Below are 8,951 nucleotides of genomic sequence, written 5' to 3' on the forward strand. Positions count from 1 at the left end.
CACTCTTCAAAAGACTGTGAAGAAAAATCCAATTTATAACCGAATTTAAATACAAAAATAATTACAAAACTTCATTAAAAAACAAAAACAAAAAAACGTTTTACTAATTTTCATCATTTCTAGTAAAAACGGAAGTTTAATGTCGTTACTTCCGGTGCAGCTTCGCCGGATGCTCTGAGTTCTAATAGCTTCTTACCAAGGTTTGTTACCGTTCACGCTCCTAAGAACTTAATTTTGTCATGATTTTTTATTCAGAATATTTCTAAGCGATTTCAAATAAAGGGACGATACCTGAGTTCCAATTGTCGTCAGTAAGTCGTTAAACGAGGCAAACAAACTGTGCCTTTTTGCTAAACGGCTCCGGAATTGACGTTAGCGTTAGCATAACGAGCGTTAGCGAACTTGCTAATTCAGTCAGTCAGTCAGTCAGTCATTCTTTTCCAGAATGCTAAATTAAAATTAAGCTACCCTCTGACAAAACCCGTGATAGTAACAGAATAGCGAGGAAGGACTCGTTTACTATGATCCATTATGAAAGAACCGTTCACCGAGTTAACCTATTTAAACTCAGAGACTTTGCGCGAAGCAAATCGTAAAGCTAGCTGACAATAAATATCATATCGTAGTTTCTCAAAAAGAAAATAGATCAGCATACGTATTTTATGTCATGGTTAATTTCTTACAGGCTAAGGAAACATGTCAGGTGCTGGGGGAGGAAAGCGTCCCTCAGGAGGGGACAGCCCCCCTGGTCCACCTGAGAAAAAAAGCAAAAAAGAGGAGAAGACCACCACCACTCTCATTGAGCCTATTCGCATAGCTGGAGTCTCATCCACGGTCAGTAATTTAGTGCTTAAAATGTTTATCTTCTTTTACTCTGCATGATTTATATGTACTGTATTCCAGCAAGAATAGAATGCAGTCGATTTCCAGCAGGTATTGCTGTGATTACTCAAGTAAGTGTCCACCTTTTCACGTGTTTATCTTTGTTTTTCTTTGCAGGAGGAAATGGACATGAAGGTCATCCAGTTTAAAAATAAGAAGCTGTGTGAGCGTTTGGAGCAGAGGCAGGCGATGGAGGACGAGTTGCGTGAGAAAATTGAGAAACTTGAGAAGAGACAAGCCACTGATGACACTACCCTGCTCATTGTCAACCGCTACTGGTCCCAGGTACTTTTGTGCACCACTTTGTGTTGTACCAACCTAATCATTAACAATTCTGAACAAATGATGAATAATAAATAGACATACCACATTGGCACTGATTCATCTGACACGGCAGTGGTCCTTCCTTTTGTTGATATTTAAATAGCTTCTTGCAGAGTTTTGCCCCTTCCTCTTTAGTGACGTGTGTTGCAAAACACAATATATAACTGCAGCATATCTTGTTTTGGAACAATTGCACTTTTTTAAACCCTTGTGTTTTCTGATTTGCAGCTGGAGGAGGCTGTGCAAATTCTTCGCAAACGTATTGAGCCTGAAGCAGCCGTTACGTCTGAGCCTCCTCCGCCTCCTGTTTCTGACTCCACGCCAATGGAGGAAGATGCTGTATGTCTGGCCTCACCCATGTCAGCCGCGCCTTTACCTCCACTCCCAGAGGGGCAAAAGGACGGTGTTCAGACAGAGCAGCAGGAGGAAGAGAAACAGCATCAGGACGAGCATCATGAAGTGTGTCAGGAGAAGCAGCAGCAGCCCCCTCCTCCGTCAGTCTCTGAAGAGTTGTTGAAACCCGCAGAGCCGCCGAAAGACTCAAAAACAGGTACGCAATTGTGTTAACAAATTCCCTCTTTGCTAAATATTCTGATTGTGTAATCCACAATTGTAATAGTATGTGGAGGTTGTGACTAAAATTTTTTGATTGGCGGACCTTTATGCCTCTTAATTACAACCTCTGTAAAATGATATAATGTCGTTGTAACATTTATTTGATCCATTTACTTTAACAACTTCATGTTTTTGATACAGTTTACCAAATACATTTTTGCTTAAGTATTATAAAAGTTATACAATGTGTATTTGTTCAAAAAAAAAAAATTAAAAAAATCTAATAGCAGTTTTAAGATAAGGACAAAGCACTGGCTATATTTTTAATGACAGGTGATAAGAAGGCTCCTCTTTTATGTTTTGATAACCTCTTTTAGCTAAAAGGCAATGCTGTCTATATTTGCTTTGGCTGTTCTTGGAGTCTTGAGAACCTGCGAAATGCTCTACATCCAAACTGTCAGTCAATTGCAGTAGAAATTGAAAGCAGTTTTCAGTGTTTTATCAAAGACACAATCCTGTGTCACTGTTTTCTTGATTAAGTATGAATACTTTTATTACCAGTTGTGCTGATTTTATTTCTCATTGTGCATCATCACCACCTAGAAAGCGCAAAGCAATTGCCGCCCCCTCCTCCATTAAGTGAAAATGCCCAGGGGTTTCTGACAACGTTGGAACACAGCAGTGAGGAGGAGCTCACCCTTCACCTTCAAGATCGCATGCAGTTCAGCAAGGAGGCCATCGCCTGCTTAGTCTGTGTGTTTGACAGGCTGCACAGTCGCATTGATGACATGGGCAGGCAGGTCCAGGCTGCAGGTAACAAACTAATATAGCTTCATGCATACTAAATATGTCAGTAATGCAAATAAACACTGCGTTGATACATTTCATTGATTTTTATTTATTTATTTATTTTACTGGTTGACCTTCTGTTTTTACTTTCTTAGTGTGTGTAAACGTGCAGGGCCTGCTTGTCTTGAATAATGTTGTTTGTTGGCAGCATGTGAGGATGACAGCCACTCTGACAGCAACACTGAGAACAAAGTTCTGATGGAAGACAGTGTTCGACTCCGAGACCTGGCCACTCTGCTGCAAGGCAGACACCACAAGATGTCAATGGAGGTATGGCGCTGATTGCAGCAATTCTGGATAATAGTTTTGCAACTTGTCTGTGGGCTTGGAACTGTTTGACTATAAATGACTGTAAAATGTATTTGTAATTAGTCCTCATTTCTTCAAGTGCGTGTCTCTAAATGACATGCCAACCCCTGAAACACGCTGATAATCAAACCTTTGTGATGTCGAAGAGGGCACATATTCCTTATTGATACCTGTCATGTTGTTGCCCATGTTGCAGTATAATGAGTTAGTGGACAAGGTGACCAGCTCTGAGACAAAGGTGTCTGAGATGGAGACGACAGTGGAGGACCTGCAGTGGGACATTGAGAAACTTCGGACCAGGGAGCAAAAGCTGAATAAGCATCTCGCCGAGGCTATGGAGCAGGTATTGTTTTAATTATCTGTGTAAAACATGTGTACCTGTTCCTCTAAGTCTGCCAATTGAGAGGAAACTAATGCAGTGTCTGTTGTTTAGGAATTCATTGTAATGACTTTCTAATCATCGCTGCATGTTGAACCATCTGCTCTTAATAAGGCAAACCTTGCTTTTTTATTTGTGTACAGATGTTTTAGCCCTGTTTCCTCCAATCGCCTTAAGTTAAAGGAAAATATAACTCTGAGGTCATAGAATGAATGTACCCTGGCCTAAGTTCTACCATGTTCCTTTACTTTGTTTGACCTGCGCTCTCCATTTACTGCCTGCAGCTGAAGTCTGGGTACAGCAGCACTGGGAGCTCAGGGGGCCTTCCCGGGGGGCAGATCACACTAAACATTCAGAAGGTGAGCCCCTTATTGAGTTGCCTCTTTGGAGTTGATCCTGTTTGGCATACAACCATTGCGCAGAATACGGATCTTGGTTTTCAGTGCCATGGGATGATTTCTTTTTGGGTTTTTTTTACTGTCTGTTTTCGTCCTAGTTTGAGAGCCTCAATGCTGAGTTGGAGCACAACCAGGAGTTGGCAAATAGCCGCATGGCAGAGCTTGAGAAACTGCAGGTGGAGCTTCAGGAGGCTGTGAGAGAGAGCGAGAAGCTAAAGGTAAAGGCACTACTTCTGGCTGCTTGCAGGGGTGTAATTTTAGAGTTAAACCAGGCTTGGTTCACTACATACCTCAGTTGTGGGGTCACAGTATCAGCATGCATTTTCTGTCTTCAGAATTCCTTGCTTCACTTCTTTCAGTAAACACAGCGAAAGCAGTGTTTTCACTTGTGTAGCTCACATGTGTAACGCATTGCTTGCCTTGATTTTTCTCTTCACTGTTTAAGTTCACCGCGTCAGTATGTCTTTTTTTTGTCTTCTCTGATTTTTTGCAGATGGACTTGCGCAATATACCAGAGGAGGTGGTAAAGGAGACATTAGAGTACAAATGTCTACAGTCTCAATTCTCCCTGCTGTACAATGAGTCTCTGGGGGTGAAAACCCAGCTGGACGAAGCGCGGGCCCTCCTGCTCACCACCAAGAACGCCCACCTCCGACAGATCGAGCACATGGAGGTAGAGCCCTCGTGTTGCTTTTCCTGTTTCCTGACTCTTTCTCACAGCTTTCAATTTGCTCTAGCAACTCCAGCCTGGAATCTGTGTGATCCCCTCAGCCATATATAGAGCAAAACAATATATTTTTTTCATCTGACAGAGTGATGAGCTGTCCCTCCAGAAGAAGCTGCGAACTGAGGTCATCCAGTTGGAGGACACCTTGGCCCAAGTGCGCAAAGAATACGAGATGTTGCGGATTGAGTTTGAACAGAACCTGGCAGCCAATGAACAAGCAGGTACTTGCACCTCTTCAGATGCATCTACAGAAGAAAGGAAAGCAAACCTATAGTTGCTATCATAGAATGTAGCAGCTACACAAAACTAAGCTTCAATTCTGGAAGTGTTGTGTCCTCTTTTGGTGACTTTTCAAAAACTTTGCACCACACGTCATGCACAGACGTGACTTTGTTCATCCAGCTGAACCCGTCAGCAATCACGAATCTCCTCCCCCTCAGGACCCATTAACCGGGAGATGCGACACCTAATTAGCAGCTTGCAGAACCACAACCTGCAGCTGAAAGGTGACGTGCAGCGCTACAAGAGGAAGTTGCGGGAAACACAGGTGGAGATCAACAAGGTACACAAGCTGGTCCAGATAAATTCACTGTGTGGTATCTTACATGCTTTGACTCGCTATGCAATATTTCACATAGTCGGGGGATAAAATGAATACAGCTGCTTTTTTTTTAATTTTTTAGCTTCATTGCATGTAACATACAATGAAGTTTTGTCTTTCTGTGTGCAAACACCCCCCACACAAATGCAGTGGATAATCAGTATATTAACATGTCAATGCATAAAACAGAGCAAAGTGCCACGCGCTTATTATTGCAGTAATGTGGTTGTTGAAGGGGCTGTGCAGGGGGAGTTCCCTTCGTAGATGGCTACAGGAGAAGTTGTCTCTGTCAAACAGCCAGTGGACAACTTTTGGAAAGAATAGGCCCCATCAGAAAAAAAAACTTGGACGGATGATTAGGCTGGCTGTGCTGTAGCTGGCTCCACTTTCAGTGGGAAAACCAAATTTCTTCCATGCCTGTAGAGTCACTCGGTAACAGTGCAGTTGGTACATGTCCAGTATTATGCAACATTTAATATATTTTTTTTATGCTGTCAATTTCTTTCTAGTCTTGTCAATACCAGAAATGAGAAAAGTTGGAAAAAATGACTTACCCCACTTTTTGAAAAGTGTGTGCTGAAACGTGCAGCTGTGATTATCAACCCCTTATGATGTCACAGAGGGCACAATCCCTCATTGAAATCCATAACACATTATGAGCCCAGAAGATTGAACAAAGTGTCAATTTAAGCGTCCTGCTAAGACTGGGAGTTGATACTTGATGACTGGTCTTGCCAGGATGATCCACCAGGGATCAACTGACCTATTAAACATCTGGAAACTTGTGTAACACCAGAGTTTTAAAGGTGTACGTGACGCTGTGGTGTTTGACTTTGTCATTTTTTTTGTTTCCTTGCATTTCTTTTTTTCTTAATGCAAAACAGAACAAAAAATTATCTGTCAGTAACTACATATATGTGTCTAGACACATATAAACAAAACTGCTGCTTGGCTGCTGTTCGCAACCACAACCAGTCGGCTGCAACTCTGATTTTCTTTCTTTCGCCCTGCTCGACAGTTACGCTGTCAGAGCGGCGACGCCGGCGTCCTGATTCTGGAGGAGACGACGAGCGACGGCATGGACGTGAAGAAAGAGGAGGACGAAGAGCAGGAGGAGGAGGAGGAGAGGAGGAAGGAGCTGGAGCGACAGCGGGCGAGGGAGCGGGAGAGAGAGAGAGAGGCCGAGCGAGAGCGGGAGAGGGAGCGTGAGAGAGAGAGGCAGCGCAGCGACGAGCTGAAGAGGAAAGATTCGGACACGCTGAAGATGCTCAGAGTTGAACTGAAGTACTTGAATCTTCCCACACCCCATCACAAAGAAGCTAGGCAACCACAATGCTGATTTTAACTGTGTGTCTCTTCCAACCTGTCAGGAAAGCACAGGAGTCCCAGAAAGAGATGAAGCTCTTGTTGGACATGTACAAGTCGGCTCCGAAAGAACAGCGAGACAAAGTGCAGCTGATGGCCGCTGAGCGCAAATCTAAAGCCGAGGTTTGTTCTTCTGCCATCCATCCGCCCTCGGTTCCTCATTCTGAGTCTGAACGTCTTTGATGAAACAGTCATCCAGAAAGACAAAACCTGACAAAACCTCACACATCAAGGCTATCTCTCAGGATAAACGTCAGCAAACCGCAGACCTAACCCCAATGCTTTTTTGGGTCATCATACTTAAATAGGTGATGTCACCAAACTAGTTTGCATATTCAGTAGTTTGCATATACGATAGATATTGTCATAAATGGAAGAGAAAATGAAGAATGAAAAAATGAGAGACGTCATTTGAATTTGAATGAAAAAAAAGAGCTGTTTGTTGTTTCAACCTACACACCTAAACACTTATTGTTTTATTTTGTCAGAACTTGTCAATGTTATCAAGAATGACAAGAAAAATGTCTTACAGCATCTGTTTCATGTGTTGTGTAAGCTACAATGTAAAATGTTGGAAAATCCAATCTAAGATTTATTGTCAGCGCAGGAGTGGTGCGCGAGTGGACGGCTGCGTATCCAATAATGTCAGCCCCTGTGCCGCCGCCCGGTTTGTGCCGTGGAAAATCCTGTTTATCCCCCCCAAAATGTTTCTCCCCGCAGGTAGATGAGCTGCGAATGCGTGTGCGAGATCTGGAGGAGAGGGAGAGGAAGGAGAGCAAGAAGCTGGCGGACGAAGACGCCCTGCGGAAGATCCGGGTGGCAGAGGAGACCATCGAGCACCTGCAGAAGAAGCTGGCCGCGACCAAGCAGGTGCGTGTCTCAGCGGGGGGGCGAGCAGTGATTTTCTGTCAGAAGAAGGCTGGAAGTTGAGAAACTTCTTTATTATTCCATCGTTGTGTCGTCTCGTTTGCTGTCGTCATGTCTGACATTTTACACTTAACCAGCAGTGTTTTTCCATCAGACAGACCTTTCATGCTGTGGAGTTGAACACAGACGGCACACTGCGAGGGCAGGTGGCCGAATGCTTGACGTATATAAGCTCTAAAAATAAAATGGTAACCTTTCCCAAAATAAAAAATAAGCCTGTGAAGAATTTTGCTCGCAGCAAATCACATATGATTCACCAGCACGGTTTACATCTGTGGGAAATGCACCAGATATGCAAATCAATGAACCAGCTGTGCTAAGAATGAAACTGGTGCGATGAGTATTACATTTGCCTGAGAACAGACTCCTTTTAATCTCAGAACCAAAAGAGGAACTGAAAGCTGATGCTGGAGCCTGATACTGAAATTTGATCAGCCGATAAAGTTTTCTTGCACTGGTTTCAAGAACTTTTTTTTTTGCCATTTTTATTCCCTGCAGTTTGTGAAAGGCCTGTTAAAGATCTCGGAGGAGTTGAACTGGGAGCGTCCAGACTGGGTTGTTTAGAAAGAGTGCAACAGACAGGAACTGACTAAGATTCAAAGTGACTTCTTTACAGGTTATTGATTTATTAATTCATGCCTTTTGCAGAAAGTAGAGTATACACACATTCTTGATGCAAAGACGTCATCAAAGTTCCTTGTTGTCCAGTCTTCAAAGCAGCTCTATTGTTATTTTCTTTTATCAAAATGCGGAACAAAGATGATACAATAAAAGGACAGAAAGGTAGTTTCAATGCAAACACATTCTTGGCAAGAATGGACCGAAATGGGCGGGTCACCGTGATCAATTGTAAACATAAAAAAACGCTGTCACATCTGAGCCCGCTTAATCTGCTCCACTGTGCCGTTAATCGTGAGAATCTCATCTGGAATCCAAACAATTTGCCAGAAAACACGGGAAAAGAAATAGAACGCGTCAGCGGGCAATTAAAACTTGACCTTTCACTCCGAGTTGTGCATACGTGCAGTCCTGCTTCGCACACATGGGTTTCATAAAGAAGGCCAGAGGGCAGGTTCGACTGCAGTGCAGCACCCCTGGGTGTTTTACCAGCCACCCTGGCTGTGTCACAGCTGGGGAACACTCCCTCGTCCCTGCTGGAAATTAAACCAACAACCCTGCAGAGCTCTTTCTCCACCGAGCATCTGTTCCTTTTAAACGCTGTCAAGATATGAAAAATCAGCTTACATGCTGGGATCAAATGTAGGTTAAGAAACGCCAGCCTGAAACTTGAAAAATGCACAAGTATTACACACACACACCACGTCTGCGCTAAACTAATCTAAGACTACATCTAAGTAGAGTAGAACGCCGTCATTAATCTCACATTGGGGAAATTTTATGTACTGCTACATTACACATTTGTTATCATCATCATATGCGTAGTTAACTGGAAACTAATCGTGTCTCTGCTTCCTGAGGATTCTTATGCAATGCAAACAAACTGCCCAAAGACTCAGCAGTGCAGTTCCTTTTGCATCAGACTCGAATTAAACCCGAACAGGAAACTGTGCTGGAACGTAAAAGGGTTACGACTGTGTTTCAAGTTGTGTTAATGTCGTTCCATTGCGTTTTACG

At 43.2% G+C, this 8,951-nt stretch overlaps 1 protein-coding gene across 1 annotated transcript in view; it reads left to right on the forward strand.

The window, feature by feature from the left end:
• Positions 1-203: 203 nt before the first annotated feature.
• rnf40 (ring finger protein 40) overlaps positions 204-8,951 on the forward strand; it is a 15,841-nt gene continuing 7,093 nt past the window's right edge. The window contains exons 1-15 of the mRNA XM_076034498.1: positions 204-311; positions 686-834; positions 1,000-1,167; positions 1,435-1,756; positions 2,365-2,574; positions 2,759-2,880; positions 3,116-3,262; positions 3,583-3,657; positions 3,795-3,914; positions 4,190-4,369; positions 4,509-4,644; positions 4,864-4,985; positions 6,043-6,308; positions 6,395-6,512; positions 7,110-7,259. Coding sequence (XP_075890613.1) covers positions 697-834; positions 1,000-1,167; positions 1,435-1,756; positions 2,365-2,574; positions 2,759-2,880; positions 3,116-3,262; positions 3,583-3,657; positions 3,795-3,914; positions 4,190-4,369; positions 4,509-4,644; positions 4,864-4,985; positions 6,043-6,308; positions 6,395-6,512; positions 7,110-7,259 — 2,274 coding nt within the window. The 5' untranslated portion in view covers positions 204-311; positions 686-696. The remainder of the gene's footprint in view (positions 312-685; positions 835-999; positions 1,168-1,434; positions 1,757-2,364; positions 2,575-2,758; positions 2,881-3,115; positions 3,263-3,582; positions 3,658-3,794; positions 3,915-4,189; positions 4,370-4,508; positions 4,645-4,863; positions 4,986-6,042; positions 6,309-6,394; positions 6,513-7,109; positions 7,260-8,951) is intronic.

Source organism: Nelusetta ayraudi, unplaced genomic scaffold (assembly GCF_046127955.1).
Source record: "Nelusetta ayraudi isolate G7.1 ecotype Tasmania unplaced genomic scaffold, CSIRO-AGI_Nayr_v1 ptg000042l, whole genome shotgun sequence".
Classification (NCBI taxonomy): Eukaryota; Metazoa; Chordata; class Actinopteri; order Tetraodontiformes; family Monacanthidae; genus Nelusetta; species Nelusetta ayraudi.